At 48.3% G+C, this 21,675-nt stretch overlaps 1 protein-coding gene across 2 annotated transcripts in view; it reads left to right on the forward strand.

The window, feature by feature from the left end:
- LOC119846164 (LIM homeobox transcription factor 1-alpha-like) overlaps positions 1 to 21,675 on the forward strand; it is a 67,165-nt gene that overhangs the window by 39,732 nt on the left and 5,758 nt on the right. For both annotated transcript variants that reach the window (XM_038379439.2, XM_038379440.2), the window contains exons 4-8: positions 12,729 to 12,961; positions 13,622 to 13,779; positions 14,795 to 14,872; positions 17,685 to 17,817; positions 20,445 to 20,603. In XM_038379439.2, coding sequence (XP_038235367.1) covers positions 12,729 to 12,961; positions 13,622 to 13,779; positions 14,795 to 14,872; positions 17,685 to 17,817; positions 20,445 to 20,603 — 761 coding nt within the window. The remainder of the gene's footprint in view (positions 1 to 12,728; positions 12,962 to 13,621; positions 13,780 to 14,794; positions 14,873 to 17,684; positions 17,818 to 20,444; positions 20,604 to 21,675) is intronic.

Here is a 21,675-nt window from a genome sequence, read left to right on the forward strand (position 1 = left end):
TCTGTGAGTGGAGAAAACAAAGCATCCCAACCGTGACACTGCTTCCGCGGGCCCAAATGCCCTGTGGTTGTTTGTCTCAGGGCACTTCAGAGTTCCGCTTCTCTCACAATTTCCCCTGTTTTTAAAAAACCTCAAAGAACTTACACTGAGCTGCATGCTGGCGGGAATCCAGGCCAGGCCGGCAGAGATGCAGGGCCTGAATCTCCCATTGCCATTCTCCCTGGGCAGTCATGTGCCCCCCATGCAAAGCAGACATGAAGCGGTATTGAATCAGAGCTGTGGCATTTTGCACCCTCTCTGCACTGGCATGAATGATGGTCGGTTTCAGTGGACAGGTGAAACCATCAGTGCCATTGGCTGGATTCTCAGTGCTGGGCATGTTTGAAAATCTGGCCTCCTTATGGGCAGCCTCGGCAAAGAGGCCAAGCGATGAATGAGCTTTGGAGACTCGCTTCCTCTCTGTGCCTCAGAGAGGGTCTCTCTTAGGCGGTGCAGGGGGTGTTGCATGGGACACCTGCCCATGCTGTGCTGCTCTGAAGGAAGGGAAGCGCATTTCACCAGCCCCACACTCGCCTAGTGACAAAGAATGAAATGTCCATTTGGGCTACAAGGCCCTCACGGGTATCAGAGCAAACACTTGCCTTGACAATTCTCCTCCAGAGCCTGGAATGAAACCCTCCTGGTGTCTTTTGCTGGGTCCTCTTTAAACAGAATGTATGATAGCTCCATTTTCTGCTTTTACAATACTTGACAAAAGTCATAGCCCAGGCATGGAAGAAAACACGTCAGTGGGAGATTCCTGGGTAATTTTCACTTCTCCATCAAAAACACTGATTTTGGGTAATAAAATGACCATACTGAGCACTCACCGTCTTGGAACGTAAGCTGTCCATTCTGCTGACGTTAGGTATTTCTGCGGCACTGTGGCTGTAGCATTGCAGAGCAGTTTTAATCGAATCTTCTCATCACTTCCATGTGAAATAGGCAAATGGTTATTATCAGCATCATCCATTCACTGAGGCGGAGATTGAAGCAAAGGGAGGGACCGTGACTTGCCCAGAGCCCTACCGGGGCTTGGTGTCAGAACATAACACCTTCCTGCTTTGTTCCTACATCTGTGCTCAGAGCACTCGATGGGGACTTGACCTTCTGTTGCCATGCAGTCATGCACCCCGAAGCAAAGTGCTGCCGGTGGCAGCGTTTGATACCCTCTTGGCACAGGTGCAGATAACTGCACGCGATGCAGGGTCCCTGGCCTCTCTCTTTCTTCTGTGCCAACAGTGAGGCTAGCTCCATGTTGACTGGGGCGAGAGTCCCTGCCCTGAGGAGCTTGCGGTATAGATCAGAATGATTTCTCCCTGACTGGGAATGGAACCCACCCAGCTGCAGCAAGAACACTGTCTCCTGACCACCAGGGAGGGTGAAGGGGGATATGTTGGTTTTCCAGAATAGCTTTTCCTACAATATATTGATGGTTTAAACTCTGCACCTACAAATATATCTCCTTATATCAGGTGGTGTTGCATCCAGCAGCACAGGGGAGACCAGGAAGACTGGGAGGAGTGGACAGACAGATGGCCTCTGTCCTGCCTGAGTGAAGAGTTTGTAAGAAAGGGGCTGTATTGCAGCCACTGGTAATTCGTTCTAGTTAAAAATAAATATGCAAGAAATTCCAGTAGTTCCCTTTGGCAGAGCCCAGTACCTCTTGCTGTCTGAGATGCTGGTTTGAAAGAGGCAATGGACTGCTCTTCTCCAGCCAAGATGAAAGTTTGGGAAGGGCTATAAACCCACCTGCTTCAGAGCAAGAACCCCAACCCCAAATTAATGAGGGTCAGGAGGGAACTTCCCCTGAGGCCTGGTTATCCCACTGCTGCCTTCTGTGGGGTGTTCTTTGGAGCAATAGGTGCTGGCCACTCTTGGAGATGGGAGGCTGGGCTAGATGGAGGGCATTGTTACCATCTGCATCACAATGATATCTGCACATCCCATGCAGCAGCATGGTTCAGCCCTCATTTGACCATTGTGGGCCTCTTTCCACTTATACAATTCCAGTGAAAGCACTCAGGGCCACCAGTGGGATTGGAAAGGTTCATCTCCTTGAGCCCCTTTTCTCCACCCCCGGTCTGTGTCCAGAATGACTGGCTCTGGGGTAGGGAGAGAAGTGGAGGTGTTGATGCTTTTCCACAGGAAAGGGCATCTTTCCCATTTTGCCCGCTGCTCCTTGGCTGGCAGCATCCCTCCCTCCCCTGCACCTGACAGAGACACTCACTGAAATGCAGCCTCTCACTGGCAGGACCCAGAGAAAAACAAATTTTTTTGTTAGCATTCTGCAGCAATTTGACAGGCACCCTATGAATTCTGGGAGATTTTAATAAAGAAGACAGGACTGTGAAATTTAATAAAAGAGTTCATCAGATTATATGGTGATGGCTCAGTGCCACAGAACTGGCAGTAATATCCTCGCAGTAGGGGGCTTAACCCCTTGAGGCACAGAGCAGAAGCACTGTATTAAATCTTTCAGTCGCGCTTCACTCTTGTCACTTTAATATTTATGAATCTCCACGGCTTTGGGAACTAGTTGGGTGTTTTGTTTGTTGTTCGTTTTTTTATTTAAGAACCAATTTTCATCCCTAGCATTAACATACTCAAGCCCAGACACTAACTATCGGAGTTATAACAACTATTCTCTTCAGAACTAATATCAAGGATATTTCAGGGTCCAGCCAGTCAGACCTACTCTTGTGAGGTTCAGAATTTGGTGCTTTAATAGCCAAATGGCAATCAAAGTAAATGTTGCTAGCGATCAATTTAGAGATCTTCACAAACCTTTCTAGTATTCCCTGTTCCAGGCCCAAAGTTCCCTCATATTTGGTGTCTCCTTCATTTCAATGATGAAAATTTTTTACATTGGGTAAAAAGAATCATCAGCCAGCAGTTAGTTTTTCCTGCTAACGCAATGAGTTCTGTGTCACTGTAAGTTCCCTGTGGGAATAATTTTAAGGGGCTCCTACTCTATTTTAGTCTATACAGATTCTTTTACCACCCTCATCATCTTAATAACTTTTAATTGTGCATTAAGCAATGTAACTAACACCTGTCATGTGTGGTTCATTCTTTCTGTCGTCCTCTCCCCAAGCAGAGAATTGTCTGTCATGTTTTGGTAGGGATTTGTTTTTGAGGATTTTGTTGTTTGTTTTTTAGTGTACATGGTGCTCCGTGTTTATGTTAGAGAAAGCAAGACTGAAGAAGTGTGTCTGGCCCTGGGAGCTGAAGGTGGGGAGGTCTGTGACAGTCCTTAGTCCCTGGGCTAGTTTGTTCTCTGACCGAGGCTCTGTCTCCTGCATAGACGAGCTTTGGTGGAAAGTTCCATGGCTCCTGAGGAGAAGAGTTGTAGCCATAGTCTTCATCCCAGAACTTTAGGGCCTTTTAGTTACCCTGGGCCCAGGCCATTGGGTACCAGGAAGATAAGTGCCCAGGCCTTTGAACTTGACTCGATTTTCTGTGGGAAGCCAATACAGAGAGCAGAGGACAAGCATGACGTGCTGGCAGGAGCCCAGGCGGGGGCACCTGTTCAGGAAGCATATTGCGTGATGTTCTTTTCTGAGTGAAGCTGTAAAGGATTCTCTGTAATAACGCAGCTGCTTATGAAGTGCTTGGAAAGCCCTGGATGGGAGGTGCTAGAGATGGGGCACAGGGCAATGGTCACCAAGTGCGGTGTGGGTTTATGGTGCTACATCAGTCCCGTATGTGATCCGTGTCATGTACAGTCACCACTTAGTACTCTGGGCGATATCTCTGCATTCTCTTGCTCACACAGGCCTCAGTCCCACCAGTCCTTGCACCCTCATGATGCTCAGGGATAGGGCTAACCTGGCAGGCATTCAGTAGCCTCAGGGTCCCTTGTGCTGCCCCATCCTGCCCATCACACTTACCCATCCTTGCCCCAGGCCCTGTGCAGGATTCCAACTGGAATGCGAGTGTCTGCAGCATATCCAGCCATTGCTGCAATCTAGCCCTTGAGCAGTTCCTTCACGAGAGCCCGTTCCCTCCCCATCCAGGCCTTTTGGTTTCCCCACAGGTCCCTCCCTGAAGTAGGCCAAACTCAGTCCTGGGAACTCGTTGATGTCCACTGCTTTGGGCTTCATTTTCCCCCCAAGGAACGATCCATTTCAGAGAGAAGGACAGATGGTTTGGGCCTCCAGGGACTGGCTGTTTAGCAGAAAGTTTCCCATCACCAAAGAGAAGAGATCTCCCATACTTCTGTTGACTGTGCGCAAAGGACAGAGCGTTTGCACATTTGGGAGCATGCTCTGCTCCTGAGATTGTGCTGCCAGGGGTTTCCCCTGAAGCGGGGAGTGTTTGCTGCACAGATCTTGGCAGGAGGAGGGACTGTATGGGGCCAGCTGCGCTTAAATTCTCACCAGTGAGAGAACTGGCTTAATTAACTGTGGCTTGGGTGTGAACAGGACCCGAGGGCCCCTTTCTAGAGGAGAACCCCTGCGTGTCCCTTCCAGAGAGGCTGACAAATGCCCTGGGGGGAAAGATCCGTGAGGAAGTGAGAGTCTCCCCAAAACTGCTCCTTCACTCTGGCCTAGGCGTTGCTAACATGACATGGAAATGAAGCAGAGGGGAATTTTGCCCCTTAACCCCTCCCCACCCGCCCCATATTATAGAAAGAAGTCTCTGCTATTGTGGAGTGAAATAAACTCCTTGAAATGAAAGAGCATATTGTATTTCCAGCACCTCCTCATTCCACTTCATGTGTCTCCCCCTCCCGCTCCTAGCCCGGCATGAAATCTGGAAAGGGGCTTTACAAGTTCCACTTCAATATTTCAGACAGCTACGATGGATTTTACAGCTCAGTGTTAAGTAAACAGACCTTGCTTAAGCCAGGACTGCTTCATTTTAACTAAACCCTAACTAAATAAGCCGGCTTCATGAAGCACAGGCCTCGTGGCTTTCAAGGCCGCCTTAGCCCTTGCTTCATTAACACCTTTTAATCCCACTGGTACAATCTTATATGCTCCAAATTACCCTTCCCAGGCCTGGGTCAGGGCCCTCCGTGCTGCCACACAACAGGTCAGAGAACTGCTCAATAACTTGCTGCTCAGCTCAGCCCCATCTGGAGTCCCTTGGAGGAGCAGAGCCCTCGCTCTGACTGTGATTCCTTCTCCAAAGCAGTCTGCAAGGAGAACGGTACCCCCAAGAGCTACAGGTCTGGCTCTGTAGGGATTAATGGGCTGCTTAGGGAGTTGCAGTATTTTACTAGCACTTGAATCTGATAGATGATGGAGTCTATTAAATAGCTGAAAACAGTTGGTCTCTGTAAACCCTTCCCAAATATTCTGTTGAAGAGGCAAACCGTATCAATGAGTTGCCGTAGAAGGAAATAGAAACAAGATATCAGACTTTTCTGGGGCTTGTGCAATTCAAAAGAGATGAATAGAGGGAACTCGGACCAAATACCCAAACAAAAGCACCCCTGAACTCTAGGGTGTGTGAAATCTGGCTCTGAATTTTGCAGCTGGGAGTGGGGAGGGGTGTCTCTCTCTAGCATCCAACTTCCATGCTTTTTTGCAACAGTCACTTCTCTCCCTTACAATGGCATGGTTAGAAATTTTTGCTAAACTTCCTAGGGAAAATTAGTTAAACTCCAAGTCTTTCACAGCTGTTTCAGTGACTGAACAGTTTGCCTTTCATTCAAAAGCAAATTCTAAAGGGTGGGGATGGGGCAACTCTGCGCTGCAGAAGCAGATGTTGATTGTTTGAAGGAAAATGGGAACGCAGAATGCAACCAGATCTACACCTTATGGTGAGCGAAATTCATCTCGGTGTACCAGTTAAGTGCCACTTAAATCCAGTGCATAGGCCCTCTGAAAAGAGTGTATTGCACCCAGTGTGAGGGTGAGTGACAGCAGCAGGCAGGGGATGCTGGGTCTCAGGGTTCTAATCTCTTGTAAATGACACACAGTATAGCTCCATGGAGGATTTTACTTTGGGAACAAAGGCAGAAAGATAACTGCATGTGGGGAAGATGATCATCCGAAAGTTCCACCCAGTGATCATATGCACTGCACACTTTGGTAACTGAAGCATGAGCCATGGATGGTCAATCCACAACTGATGAAAAGAAATCAGTTGTCGTACAGTATGTAATTAGGCTGCAGAACTCATTGCCACAAGATGTAGTTGAGGCCAAGAACTGAGCAGTGGGCATTTCTAAGGATAACAAGAATATCCAGAGTTACAATAATTAATGCTAACAGGTATTTTTGTAGGTATACAAAACCTCAGACATGAAAGTTTAGGCCAATCTCTAAAGATTAGTGGTCAGGATGAGACCTTAATGGGGAGCAGATTACCCACATCATAGCTCCTGAAGGGTTTCCTGCACCTTCCTCTGAAGCAACTGGTGCTGGGCGTTACCGGAGACAGGACTCTGGGCTAAATGGGCCATGGGTCTGATCCCATCTGGCAATTCCTATGGTTGTGTGGCGGGACCCAGTGCTGCATTGTCTCTGTGATAGGGGGCTGCTCTCTCTGTGATAGCCCTCAACTGTACAGTGACAGCCCTCTCAGCCGCTGATGTCTGTCCAGCCACAAAGTGGAGGGTTGAGCTGTCGGACAGCAGCATTCCAGCATGGGCCTGATGTGTCTTTGTCCTTGTCTGGATGGTACAGCTGCTGCCTATGAGAATATGCCTGGTGCAGGTGCACCTTCTAAGAGGCAATTTACCAAACTCCTGTTCTGTCAGCAGCACTGGCTCCTGTCCCTGCCTGCCCCAGAAGCTTTTCCATGTAGCTCTTCAGAGCAGATTTTCCCAAGTATGAGCCAGCTTCCCTGCCCACCATCCACAGACACTTGTTCCACAGAGCAGAGTCTCTCCTCCATGCCCTTTTAACATGGTTCCTTTTCCAGCAGGAAACACAAATTCCACCATTTGTAGAATTAATTAATTTGATGCAGGCTAAGCAGGTATGAAGAAGGTAATAGATATCTGTATTAACTTTACAAATGTTATGTGCCTCTGTCTACCTGACTACTACCATGCTGTCTACTACATGGTTGCAGAGTTCATTCAGTCCCAGGTGGCTTTTGCACATTGTAGGAACTGAGATCAATGGCTGTAGATAGCCTAGTTGCTGGTGCTTAATGGACAAGATAGTTGTCAAGGTCTTTTGTTTTGTCTCTAAATGGGAAAGGGACAGGGTTCTTCAAGCAGGAAACCTTAAATAAAGAACTTGGAAACTGTTAAGACAGCAACCCTGATGCACAGAGGCAGGGTCTGCAGTGATGCAGATGGTAACACGGTCCCCAGAAGAGATAGGGTATCAGAGCTAAATCGAGCCCACCTCAGTTTGTAGCCCTTTTATAGTTTTAATCCTTTTCTCTCTGGTTGCTATATTCCTATGGATAAAATAAATAATGCTTTGTTGTGGGTGTCATTGCATTTACCTCCTGGTCACAGCTCCTAGAGGGGAGTCTATAGAAGGGGCCAAACTCAGTTGGACCTGCCAAAGAAACATGATTGGTAAGCAAGGATGCTGTGCCCTGGAGACCCAGTCTAAAAGTGGGGTGAATCACTGAGAGAAATGCAGGCACCAGACCTGTCACTGGAAAGAGTGCCTATGAAGAAACTGAAGGGTATGTCTACACTGCAATCAGGAGATGTGACTGTAGCACGTATAGACATACCTGAACTAGCTAGATCAAAGCTAGGTCAAGTACATCTAAACATGCTGCAATTGCACCTACAATTGCGGTGTGGACATACTTTGACTGAGGGATCAAGGTACAGCTCACTCTGAACTATGACAGCTGGTGAATGAATATACCTGCTCAAACTACCTAAACAGTTAGCAGTGACTGCCTCTGTCCCTGTCCCTCGCTCTCCCCACAAAGGCCCATCACTCAATGGAGAGGAGTCATTATGGAGTTTAGAGAGGAAAGTTGAGGTTTGGGTCCAAATTTGAAGGCACCACATGTTTCTTCTCAAACTATTGGCCTCTGATTCCAGTTGAGACCTAAGCTGCAGTGGAAATGTTTGACTTGAAAAACTTCTGTTCCCTGCTAGTGACCAAATGCAGCAGGAACAATTCTTTTGTCTGCTAAGCAACGTGCAAACATAATCCAGCATTTAATTCCTTTATGCGTTTCAACAAGTGCAGCAAAGTGTGAGGTTTATGTAACTACTTGAACCTGTCATGGGGGTTTCACACAAACACTCAACTTCATGCCAATTGTCAGTTCAATTCATTATTGTTATTTATTATTTGTATTGTTGTAGCACTTAGGAACCCAAGTCACACACCAGGACCCCATTGTGCCTAGGTGCTGTACAAACAGAGAACAAAAAGACACTTCCTTCCCCTAAGGAACTTACAATATAAGAAACAACAGGTGAATACAGGCAGGGAGCACAAAGAAACAATGAGACAATATTGGTTGGCATGATGGGCAGTGGTCTCTGCACACCAACTACCTACCCAGCGTCACAGCTATACTTCTTCAATGAGACTTTTTGGCATGACTAGCTGCATGAGCATTGCCAAAGTGTGAGAAAAAGACCGACCTTTCAGGTATCTGTCAAGAGTGGGTAGGACCCATCTAACACATCGCCTTCTTTCTGGAAGTTTGATTGTAGCATGGCCTCAGTGGGTAATGCACCTGTCCCTATAGTTTGTGAGTGCCAGAAAATGTGGGGTACAGGATGGCTTAGAGGGCTGGAAATGGGACATTGAGCCTTTTGCCTGTAGGTAACTAATTCAAATGTGGTCCCAGATCAGTAGTGGGTGAAAGTTGTTAGGATCTGAATGCTGGTTTGTGCCCTGGGGCATGTGAAACAATTTGGCTGTTGAACAAGTGGGCACTACCACAATTAGCATCACGCTGCGTCCTCGTTGGCTGACTGGACCACGGGGCTCCTCGCACTGGGTGCGTTCTTCCAAAGAAGGTGAGAGATGTTCATAGTGGATGGGAAGCTCTCCCTGCAGCTGCCTGGGCTGTCCTCTCTCTGTGGACACACCCAGGGCTGTCAATCCAGCACCTTTGCTGGTGCTAAATTCACTTCAAGTAATGAACCTGGAAGCCCAATTAGTATCTACAATATCCTCCCATGTGGCTTCCCGGGGCAGCTGCATTCAGACACCATGCAACCATGTTCTCACCGCAGCCACCCTTCCCTCCTCTCAGAATCCTGGCTGCAACGGAGATGTATTCTGTTCCTATGACAACCTAAACAATATTACCTTGACTTAAATGGATTCAGGCGATATTAAAACCGGCCTCTTTAGGAATTCCTAGTGTTGGAGGGCTGAGAATTTTAATTTTGTGTAATGCGAGCTGACACCGTGTTTATGAGCTGCTTGCTGAATGTTTTCTTCAATTAGTACAAAGCAGAGCAGATTTGTTTTCAGGGCTTAGCTTGGGAGAGAGAGGGTGTGGGGCACATAGTTCCTATGTGAGATTGAGTTATGTTACTGCAGCTGTGAATCCCTCAATTGATCACAGCTGGAAAGCCCATCCTATGAAATCCAGGTGAGATAGCCAGCACCTGAAGGGGTCTTTAGACAAGACTCACTAACTGCCTCATTCTAATAGCAGTAGGATAAAGGAGCGAGTCAGCTTGCACCTATTGGGAAGCTGGGGATGGGCAGGCCTCTTCTCTCAATTCTGACATCTGTTTCCAGGTAGCTTTGTTCCACCTAGTACCTCTCACAGCTTTCACTTTAAAACAAGTGCATGCACCCAAACACGTGTATTTGCACACTCAAGACATTCACCTGACCTTGTGCTTATCTCTACCATACCCTGTCTTGTGCAGGATCAAAGCCAAAGCAAGTTTTATGTCAGGAAGTTTCCCTTTCTCTGCCCCTCCCAAGCAATACTGAGCAATTAGCCTGCAAAACTCATTGCCATGGCATACAGTTGAGGTCAAAGGCATGGAAGGAAAAAGGACTAAAAATAGCTTAGATATTTATCTGCATAATGGAAATTTCCATAGCTGTCATGGTAAGGATTTAAGGATTTTATACAAGAACTTTCAGGGCATGATCCCTGCTTAGGACTAATGGGAGTCAGGATGGAGAGCTATCCTGCAGAGTGGCTTGTATTCCTAATAATTCCTGGATTCCTAGTATTTCAACTGTTATGACTGTAGCTCTAGCCACATGCTGGACCTATCCCTCACCTTCTAAAAACCTGCATGTCTGGATGCACAAGAATGGTAGGGTTGGGGTATGTTACAGGAGTGTGACTGGACCTGCTGCTCCTGGGAAGAACTAGCTGAGATTAAACATGATCCATGGGACCAGTCTCTCTAAAGACCCAAGAATCTTCATGTCATGGAGATTTAGTTTCAAGTGTGGCACATACAAAAACTACTCCCATCCCTAGGAGGGAAATTCTGCAAACCAAGGAGACAGTGGAGAGCCATTGCATTTAATAGTTAGGATGGTTTGGATTGAGATCTAATTCCAGACGAGAGGCTGGGAAAGTTCAGTGACAAATGCTTTGCCTTTTTACAGTTATCACAATCAGCACTAGAACGCTCTTCAGCAAACAAAGGCATACCTAGATCCAGTGGCTGGGCATAAGTAATTAGCTGGTAATTAGCCATTGGAACAGTGTCCAAAGGGATGTGGTGGATTCTCTATCACTTGGAGTCTATAAATGGAGATTGGGTCTCTTTCTAAGAGAGATGCTGTAGCCTAACCACAGACTATTGCAGGAAGCCCTGAGTGAAATTGTCTGGCCAGAGCTATGCAGGACGTCAGACTATATGAACAGTAAGGACCTTCTAGGCTTAAAGTCTAGGAACATAAATAACTTGTTACTTGGTAATAAATCACATGCTTGTAACTGATCACAGATCACAGTTAACACGGAAGTGTTTACTTTGTCTTTTCACCTCTGCCTGCCACACCAGGTGCTGGTATCAGAGAGGAACAGATTTGTATGCAGCCCACCTCTGGGACTGTGCCTGGAGCATGCATCCCACCTGCTCCTCTGGGGCAGTGTGTCGGTGTGGGTTTGGTTTTTAAACACGTCACTCAGTGTTTTTCTTTATACTGAACTTCCATTTCAAACTCAATTTTTAAAGTAAAACGTGACTCACAAAAAGACGGGGGTGGGGGTGGGGATGCGGAGAGAGATGGAGAGGAACACAGACTGACAGACAGACAGAGAAGGAGAGAGAGCAAGAAATCCCACGTGGCTCCAGTTGGAATGTCCCAGCCGCTGCAGGCGAAGTCCATTGCGCAGCACAGCTCCATGGTGGTATTTGGAAGGGATGAGCTCTCCCCTGTAATCCTCTCCATCCCGCTCCGCAGAGTTTGCCAGGAGGATTAACCCAGTCTTGTTCTCAATCCCAGTTTATGAGTTCCCTGCTGGTGGGGAAGATCCAGTGTGTTTAAACAACAGCCTAATTAATCCCCATTTTATTACTTTCTCTTGTCAAGTGGCTAAATGGAAGCTGTCAGCCCGCAGCCACCGTGCTCACATTTGTTTAGATCCCAAATTACTTCATCAGAACCATCTGCTCTGAACACCGGGCACTCAGCGATTGTTTATTTCTCTCTCAGGACGCCGCAAGGGCCACAAACAGCCTCCTCCGGGGTTCCCCGTGCTGGATCCGTACAGTCCCCGTGGACTACGTTATTAAAATGAGTTTAGGGGTCTCGAAGGAAGCCTTACAGGCTGAGACTACACTAACAGACTGAGCCGGGCACCATGGTCCCTGGGGGCTTCTCTGTCCTCAGGCTGCATTCACTGACTCCACTGGCCTGAATAGAGTGAGAGGTATCAGCCCTGAATGAGCCTCCAGCAAAGTTCATTCAAGAGCAGAAGAGGCACTTGGGACAGCTCAGCCACACCCAGGAGGGCAGCGTGGGCGCTGACTCCACAGGGAGTTGAAAGGCTGGGCAGGCGTGTTCCTTGCAGAGCTAGCTGGGGAAGTCAGGGGCAGCATGAGCCAGGAGCAGTGGACCTAGCCTAGTGAAACCACTACCCATCTAGGGGTTATTTTTGATACCTGTAGGGCCGAATGCTTAGCGAAGGTCAGTGAGCACAGCTCCTTTCGCTCCACCAACAGCCTTTTATACGGGCTAATGACCTGGCCCCTGGTTTCCATATTCCACTTTGTGGTGCTTCCCTGGGCCCTTTTCCACACCTCCTCTCTTCCCCCTCACCAGGTCACTGAGCTGGTAACCCAAACTCACTTGCTCTCTGTCATCCTGTTCAGAACCGCTGGACTTGCTTGGGAGCACCTGGCAGGCCCAGCCCGACCCTGCCTTGGTGTCCTGGGGCCTGTGTCAGCCCCCAGAGCACCCGATGCTGCTGTTTTTCTGTCCTCCCCACCGCAAGGGAGAACTGGAGCCTTTCCCAGCTGCTGTGGAGCCCCCTAATTGGTGGGACTCCTGAGCCCTCATACATCTGCTGTACCCGCTCCAGTTAGCAATGTAGGCATTTATACCATGGCATCACAGTGCCTGTCCGTATCTATAGTGTCTAGCGGAGAACAACCCTCACCCTGAGCCACTGCTCTGACCACTGAAGCCCCAGTCATAACCGGAACCCCCTTAAACCATTCCAGTATCTAGGTGTTAGCCCTATCAACCCAATACTTCCCATAGCTCCAATACCCCCTGAGTCCTTCCTAGCCCCGCTGCCCCCTTAGCCCTAACCCGTAGGTCCTGGCTGACTGCTTTGTTCCCTCCCTGGCCACACAGGCTCTTCCAGACCAAGTGCAGCAGCTGCCTGAAGGCGATCGCCCCATCTGAATTCATCATGCGGGTGCTGGAGAATGTCTACCACGTCCACTGCTTCTTCTGTTGTGAGTGCGAGCGGCGTCTGCAGCGTGGGGACGAGTTTGTGCTCAAGGAGGGGCAGCTGCTGTGCCGCAGCGACTATGAGAAGGAGAAGGAGATGCTGAGTGCCATCAGCCCTGCACCCACTGAGTCTGGTGAGGGGCCACAGGGGACCTACATCCTCAGGGCCAACGGAGAAGGAGGGGATGGAGCAAGTGGACCACCCACATAGGGCTGGGACTGTGGGAGTCAGGGGACCAACCCCCTCAGCACTGGGGTTCATGGCATTGCTAATGTAGGGTGTTGCAGGAATACTGCCTGGCCCCCAGGGGACAGGGCTGTAAGATTGGGAGATGTGGGATGCCCATGGAGGGGTCCAGTCTGTGTCCTCTGAAGCATCTGTCCACTGACCACTGTCTGAGCCACGAGCCAGGACCTTGGGCTAGACCGATGGCCCCTTGGTCTGATCCAGAGCGGCAGGGAGGGAGTGAATGGCGGGGACACTAGTGGTCTGATCTGAAGGGTCAGGGGTGGGTGGATATTGGGATAGAAAGGCCCTTTTTGGTCTGATATTGGTCTGATCTGGGCTAGCCAATAAGGAATAATATTGGGCTAGATGGGCCTCGCTGGTCCTATGCACTGTATCTCAGGACAGGAACCCTTAAGGTCATGGCCCTTGCTGAGGACGTAAGGAACCAAAACCCTGAAAGGGGAGGAAATTTCCTGGCTTCGCTGCGACAGCAGCTGCTACAGCAGCTGAGCCAGAGAGGCCCAGGCCTGCCCATGGCAGTAACAGCTAACGGTTCCCCTTCCAGTGAAAAGCGAGGATGAGGATGGCAGCCACTCCCATGGCAGAGGAGGCGAGGAAGGCAAGGACCACAAGCGCTCCAAGCGCCCACGCACCATTCTCACCACTCAGCAACGACGGGCTTTCAAGGCCTCCTTTGAGGTTTCCTCCAAACCCTGCAGAAAGGTAGAGTGCAGGAGGGAGCTTCCTCACTGCCCCGGCCAGAGTCCCCAGCCTGGCTTTTATGCCCGGAACCCCCCCTGTTGTCCTATGGCCTCAGAGCCCAGAGTCTTGCCTCTACACTCCCAGCTGGGCTGCAAAGCAAGTACTTCCAGAACACATCACAGGGGACTCCGGAAGAGAGAGACCAGGTTTCCTTCTGACATGCGTCTGGCCCAGCAGCAGTGTGGCGCGTATACCGTGGCTATATGCTGACTCTCTTTCTGTGCACTGCAACTTTAAACCTCAGCACAGCTTGGCAGCCAGCTTGTTTTCATTTCAGTGCAGATGGTTAGAGAGGAGATGCACACACTGGGCCAGAAGTTCCACTGCCCTGCATCTTGTGCTGTCATTTACGCCAGTGCAGAGTAGGTGCCTTCTGATCTGAGAGCGTTTCACACCCACTTCCCACTGGTGTGAATGATGGCATGAGGTGAATTAGGACCACTCTGAGCCATTTCATAGACAGCAACTTCTGTTGTTCTCTTTCTCCTCTAGATAGTCAGGTGTTTATAGGACTGTGCAGATGAATAGAAAGACAAGTTGCTTACCTTGGCGGGTTCACAGTGTAAATTCAGAGTAATGACAGGAGTGAAGTGGTAAACAGGAGTTAGAGGACCCTGCCCGTTGGGGGCACAGATTCCTGCAGGGAGTGAGAGATTCCTCCTTTTAGATATTTTTCTGTGCCCATCATTTTCTAAACTCTTGAGAATGGACAGCTTCTCTGAGGAACTTACAATCCTAGGACAGACAAAAACTCAGAAGTTAGGAGTAGGCACTTCATGTTCAAGTCAACATGACTCATTGTTGGCAGCAGGGTTAGATTTACAGCAGGTGTGAGTTTCTAGGAAAGATCTGGAAAGGGCAGGGGACCATCAGGTGCACAAGGTTAGGGACACTGTTCTAAACATCAGCTGAGTTGATCATTTCCCAATATAACAAAGCTCTAACCTTTTCTGACTCCTCTCCCCTCTGCGGGTAGGTGAGGGAGACCCTCGCAGCTGAGACAGGCCTGACGGTCCGGGTGGTGCAGGTCTGGTTCCAGAATCAAAGAGCCAAGGTGAGTGACTGCTTTTCTCATCGAAACCAAGCTCTGTGGCCCTGATTCTCAATTGCACTGAGGCCCTTTGCACTATTCTGGCAGTGTAACAGGGCAGAAACAGCTCTCTGAGAATTTCCCCCTACACAGGGGTCCTCCCCAACCTGTGTGGAGCTGGTGAAAAGACCCTGCTCCCAGACAGTGGCACATAGGGGTGGATTGAGGGCATGGCTGGTGTGCTCTTTGCTCTGATATTCTGTGCTTTCCAGGGCCTATTGGGGCAACATGAAACCCTAATGAGGCTCTCTCTGCTTCAGGATGAGTGTCTGTGTAATATCTGCACTGCTCGTTCACTGGAAAGGGGAAAAAATTCATAGGCAGGAATTGTAGACCAAGCTGGATGAGCAAGCATGTTAGAGAGGTGATTAAGAAGAAGCAGAAAGCATACAGGGCGTGGAAGATGGGAGAGATCAGCAAGGAAAGTTACCTTATTGAGGTCAGAACATGTAGGGATAAAGTGAGACAGGCTAAAAGTCGAGTAGAGTTGGACCTTGCAAAGGGAATTAAAACCAATAGTAAAAGGTTCTATAGCCATATAAATAAGAAGAAAACTAAGAAAGAAGAAGTGGGGCTGCTAAACACTGAGGATGGAGTGGAGGTTAAAGATAATCTAGGCATGGCCCAATATCTAAACAAATACTTTGCCTCAGTCTTTAATAAGGCTAAAGAGGATCTTAGGGATAATGGTAGCATGACAAATGGGAATGAGGATATGGAGGTAGATGTTACCATATCTGAGGTAGAAGTGAAACTCAAACAGCTTAATGGGACTAAATCGGGGGGCCCAGATAATCTTCATCCAAGAATTTTAAAGGAATTGGCACCTCAAATTGCAAGCCCATTAGCAAGAATTTTTAATGAATCTGTAAACTCAGGAGTTGTACTGAATGATTGGAGAATTGCTAATATAGTTCCTATTTTTAAGAAAGGAAAAAAAAAGTGATCCGGGTAATTACAGGCCAGTTAGTTTGACATCTATAGTATGCAAGGTCCTGGAAAAAATTTTGAAGGAGAAATTAGTTAAGGACATTGAAGTCAATGGTAAATGGGACAAAATACAACATGGTTTTACAAAAGGTAGATCGTGCCAAACCAACCTGATCTCCTTCTTTGAGAAAGTAACAGATTTTTTAGACAAAGGAAACGCAGTGGAACTAATTTACCTAGATTTCAGTAAGGCGTTTGATACCGTGCCACATGGGGAATTATTAGTTAAATTGGAAAAGATGGGGATCAATATGAACATCAAAAGGTGGATAAGGAATTGGTTAAAGGGGAGACTACAACGGGTCCTACTGAAAGGCCAACTGTTAGGCTGGAGGGAGGTTACCAGTGGAGTTCCTCAGGGATCAGTTTTGAGCCCAATCTTATTTAATCTTTTTATTACTGACCTCGGCACAAAAAATGGGAGTGTGCTAATAAAGTTTGCAGATGATACAAAGCTGGGAGGTATTGCCAATTCAGAGAAGGATCAGGATATTATACTGGAGGATCTGGATGACCTTGTAAACTGGAGTAATAGTAATAGGATGAAATTTAATAGTGAGAAGTGTAAGGTCATGCATTTAGGGATTAATAACAAGAATTTTAGTTATAAGCTGGGGACGCATCAATTAGAAGTAACGGAAGAGGAGAAGGACCTTGGAGTATTGGTTGATCATAGGATGACTATGAGCTGCCAATGTGATATGGCTGTGAAAAAAGCTAATGCGGTTTTGGGATGCATCAGGAGACGTATTTCCAGTAGGGATAAGGAGGTTTTAGTACCATTATACAAGGCACTAGTGAGACCTCGCCTGGAATACTGTGTGCAATTCTGGTCTCCCATATTTAAAAAGGATGAATTCAAACTGGAGCAGGTACAGAGAAGGGCTACTAGGATGATCCAAGGAATGGAAAACTTGTCTTATGAAAGGAGACTTAAGGAGCTTGGCTTGTTTAGCCTAACTAAAAGAAGGTTGAGGGGAGATATGATTGCGTTCTATAAATATATCAGAGGGATAAATACAGGAGAGGGAAAGGAATTATTTAAGCTCAGCACCAACGTGGACACAAGAACAAATGGGTATAAACTGGCCACCAGGAAGTTTAGACTTGAAATTAGATGAAGATTTCTAACCATCAGAGGAGTGAAATTTTGGAATAGCCTTCAAAGGGAAGCAGTGGGGGCAAAAGATCGATCTGGCTTTAAGATTCTACTCGATAAGTTTATGGAGAAGATGGTATGATGGGATAATGTGATTTTGGTAATTAATTGATCTTTAAATATTCAGGGTAAATAGGCCTAATCCCCTGAGATGGGATATTAGATGGATGGGATCTGAGTTACAGAAAGAATTTTCTGTAGTATCTGGCTAGTGAATCTTGCCCATATGCTCAGGGTTTAGCTGATCACCATATTTGGGGTTGGGAAGGAATTTTCCTCCAGGGCAGATTGGAAGAGGCCCTGGAGGTTTTTCGCCTTCCTCTGTAGCATGGGGCACGGGGTCACTTGAGGGAGGATTCTCTGCTCCTTGAAGTCTTTAAACCACGATTTGAGGACTTCAATAGCTCAGACATAGGTGAGGTTTTTCGTAGGAGTGGGTGGGTGAGGCCTGTGGCCTGCGTTGTGCAGGAGGTCGGACTAGATGATCAGAATGGTCCCTTCTGACCTTAGTATCTGTGAATCTATGGAGAGGGAAAAGGCAGCTGCCCAGCAGGAAGTTAACTGCAGTGCATTTCCCCAGCCAGACCCTTAATACAAACTTAGGGCCTTGCTTGCGTCTCCTGGCAGATGAAGAAGATCGCTCGCAGGCAGCAGCAGCAGCAGCAGCAGCAGCAGGAGCAGGAGCAGCTGGGCAACCCGCGTTTAGGGACCGGCCGTGGGACGGGCCGCAGCAGCAGACAGAGCAATGATGACAGTGAAGGTGAGGCTTGGCAGAGCCTTGGGATCAGCTCTCTGCAACAGCAGGGAGGAAGCAATCTGGGACTGAGTGGGGTTGGCAGAGCTGTGCGGGTGTGGAGCCCAGTTCCAAAAGAGCAGGGGTGCTGCAAGGCAGGACTGAGGTGCGCTGGCACAGCTGAGGGGAAAGTAAGTAAAGGGGAAAGTCTAGATTAGCTCCTGGCAGATTGTCGGAGTTAAAAATGGTATAATGCGTAAAGCACAGGTCTGGGACTTGGAATTCCAGAGTTTCAGTCCCTGCCCTACTAAAATCCCTTTGAGACCTGGGGCAAGTCACTTCCCTTCTCTGCCTCATAATCTGTACAATTATGATAAACCTAGTTCATAGGAAAAAGAACAAGGAGTACTTGTGGCACCTTAGATACCACAAGTACTCCTCATTCTTTTTGCTGATACAGACTAACACAGCTACCACTCTGAAACTAGTTCATAGGGTGTCACAAGATTTTGTAAATCTCTTTTAGTCTTCCGATGTAAGGAAGGGGCTGTAGGAGAGTGAAAATTATCATTATTAACTGTGATCTTTGCATACTTCAGTACATCTGATGTCCGTTGTGTCTGACTACGCAACAGGGGCTCAGTTATTTTACCAACGGGTGAATTGGGAGTCTCTTCAGTTTAGCTTTTACATAACAAAACCAATTTTTAATTTATGGCCATTTTACCTTTTACTCCGGGATTAAGGGTCCCATGCTCCCATACTAACAGCCCCTTCTCTGCACAGCACCCTAATGATGGTGAAAAGAATCCAACAGAGGTACACTCAATCACTTGACAATATGGACCTGTCATAAAAATCTTGTCACAAGCAGTTTAGAGCCATACTCCAATGGCAGGACAAGATTTCCAGCAGTGGCCTGTGATTTTGGATGAAAAGGGCCCAATTTCCACAGGGCAGGTACTCAGCACTTTCTGGGTCTCTTTCACGTGTCTCAAGTTGGACACCCAGAAATCACTAGTCACTTCTGAAAATCTTTGGCTTCGGTTCCACAGGTGTAAATCCAGAATAAATCCATGGATTTCAGTGGAGTCACTCCCAATTTATGCCAAAGTAACCAAACACAGAATCTGGCCCAAAGTAACAGTCTTTTACTGCATATTTGTGCAGAGCCCTATGTAATTTTCAGGGCCCATTACAATGGAGCCTGATCCTGATGGAGGTCGGTGGGCACTATTGTATTACTCACCTCAGTCCCTGGAAAAATCATGGAGCAGGTCCTCAAGGAATCAATTCTGAAGCACTTAGAGGAGAGGAAAGTGATCAGGAACAGTCAGCATGGATTCACCAAGGGCAAGTCATGCCTGACTATCTAATTGCCTTCTATGATGAGATAACTGGCTCTGTGGATGAGGGGAAAGCAGTGGATGTGTTGTTCCTTGACTTTAGCAAAGCTTTTGACACGTTCTCCCACAGTATTCTTGCCAGCAAGTTAAAGAAGTATGGGCTGGATGAATGGATGATAAAATGGATAGAAAGCTGGCTAGATTGTTGGGCTCAACAGGTAGTGATCAATGGCTCCATGTCTAGTTGGCAGCCGGTATCAAGTGGAGTGCCCCAAGGGTCGGTCCTCGGGTCAGTTTTGTTCAATATCTTCATTAATGATCTGGAGGATGGTGTGGATTGCACCCTCAGCAAGTTTGCAGATGACACTAAACTGGGAGGAGAGGTAGATACACTGGAGGGTAGGGATAGGGTCCAGAGTGACCTAGACAAATTAGAGAATTGGGCCAAAAGAAATCTGATGAGGTTCAACAAGGACAAGTGCAGAGTCCTCACTTAGGACGGAAGAATCCCATGCACCGCTACAGACTAGGGACCAAATGGCTAGGCAGCAGTTCTGCAGAAAAGGACCTGGGGTTACAGTGGATGAGAAGCTGGATATGAGTCAACAGTGTGCTGTTGTTGCCAAGAAGGCCAATGGCATTTTGGGATGTATAAGTAGGGGCATTGCCAGCAGATCGAGGGACGTGATCATTCCCCTCTATTCGAAATTGGTGAGGCCTCATCTGGAGTACTGTGTCCAGTTTTGGGCCCCACACTACAAGAAGGATGTGGAAAAATTGGAAAACGTCCAGCGGAGGGCAACAAAAAATGATTAGGGAACTGGAACACATGACTTATGAGGAAAGGCTGAGGGAACTAGGGATTGTTTAGTCTGTGGAAGAGAAGAATGAGGGGGGATTTGATAGCTGCTTTCAACTACCTGAAAGGGGGTTCCAAAGAGAATGGATCTAGACTGTTCTCAGTGGTAGCAGATGACAGAACAAGGAGTAATGGTCTCAAGTTGCAATGGGGGAGGTTTAGGTTGGATATTAGGAAAAACTTTTTCACTAGGAGGGTGATGAAACACTGGAATGCATTACCTAGGGAGGTGGTGGAATCTCCTTCCTTAGAAGTTTTTAAGGTCAGGCTTGACAAAGCCCTGGTTGGGATGATTTAGTTGGGGATTGGTCCTGCTTTAAGCAGGGGGTTGGACTAGATGACCTCCTGAGGTCCCTTCCAACCCTGATATTCTATGATTCTAATCCATCAGAACATATTATCACATTCTGTACCCACTGCTTCCACCTGTTCCATTGATTCCACATTAGATGGAGCAAGTGTTCATGGACTAGATGGGCTCATGGTCCCCTATCCCAGGATTCCCCAGCAGCAGCTGCTGTCGCTGGATCAGAACAGCTATAGCACAGACTTGTACAGACAAGGGCTCACGCCGCCCCAGCTGCCAGGAGACCATCTGCATCCCTACGGTAAGCGGGTGGTGCGGAGGCAGATGTGACTCAACGCCAGAGCTGAGCTCAAACCACAATGTGGAGTGGTAGGACCCAGTCTCACTGTTATTACTGTCTGACCCATGCCCTCCACAACCAGCGCAGAAAGAGATGCCAAGCAGGACATGGCAGCTGTACAGATGGCAGAGTATTTAAGGGCTAATTTGTGTCTCATGCCTCTTTGGTTCTAAGCTACCCTGAGAAGGTGCCCATGAAGGGTGGGGGGGTCTCCCAGGATAAGGAGAAATAGCCCAGCAAGATGGGACAGGTCACCCTGCAGCGCCTCACGAAGCCCCAGCTTTCAGGGCTCACAGACTGGATTCATTTTCTGGGTGGAGAAGGGAGGGGGATGGTAAGGCCAGGTAGAGGATATAGCAGGGGTGGCCAGATTGTGGCTTGTGAACCACATGCGGCTCTTTTACAGTTAAAGTGTAGCTCCCAGAGGACCCCCCCACCCCATATTCTTCACCTACCAGACGGGTGGGAGCTCAGGGCTTCTGCCCTGCGCTCGGGGTGGTGGGGTTAGGGCCTTCTGCCAGAGACAACTGGTGCCTGCTGAGAGTGGTGGGGGGCACAATTTAAAGGATTATAAACCCTGGAAAAAATTGGGGTGGGGGGCAAGTGATCCCATGTGTCCCCCTCATGCATCACCTCTGGCTTCCACTCAGCAGGGAGGGGGCGTCTCAGGGCTTCAGCCACGCAGGAGGCATCTGCTGTGGCTTCATCTGTGCGGGCTTGCACTCCAGGGCTCGGGGCTTCAGCCCTGTGGGCTTGCACACCAGGGCTCGGGGCTTCAGCAGGAGAGGGGCTTGAAACTCCATGTCCAGTCAGGCATCTCCATGGGGCTGAAGTTCCAAGACCCCCTTCTCTGCAAGGCTAAAACCGCAAGACCCCTCCATCCCCGCAGAGCTGAAGCCTCAAGCCCAGTCAGGGTTGAAGCCCTGAGCCCCGGCAGATGTGCCCCATAGGATTCCCGGGTGTCGGGTTTTTGACCAGAACATCCAGTTGAAAAGGGACCCTAGTGGCTCTGGTCAGCACCACTGACTGGGCC

This window comes from Dermochelys coriacea, chromosome 20, assembly GCF_009764565.3.
Source record: "Dermochelys coriacea isolate rDerCor1 chromosome 20, rDerCor1.pri.v4, whole genome shotgun sequence".
In the NCBI taxonomy this organism is placed as follows: domain Eukaryota; kingdom Metazoa; phylum Chordata; order Testudines; family Dermochelyidae; genus Dermochelys; species Dermochelys coriacea.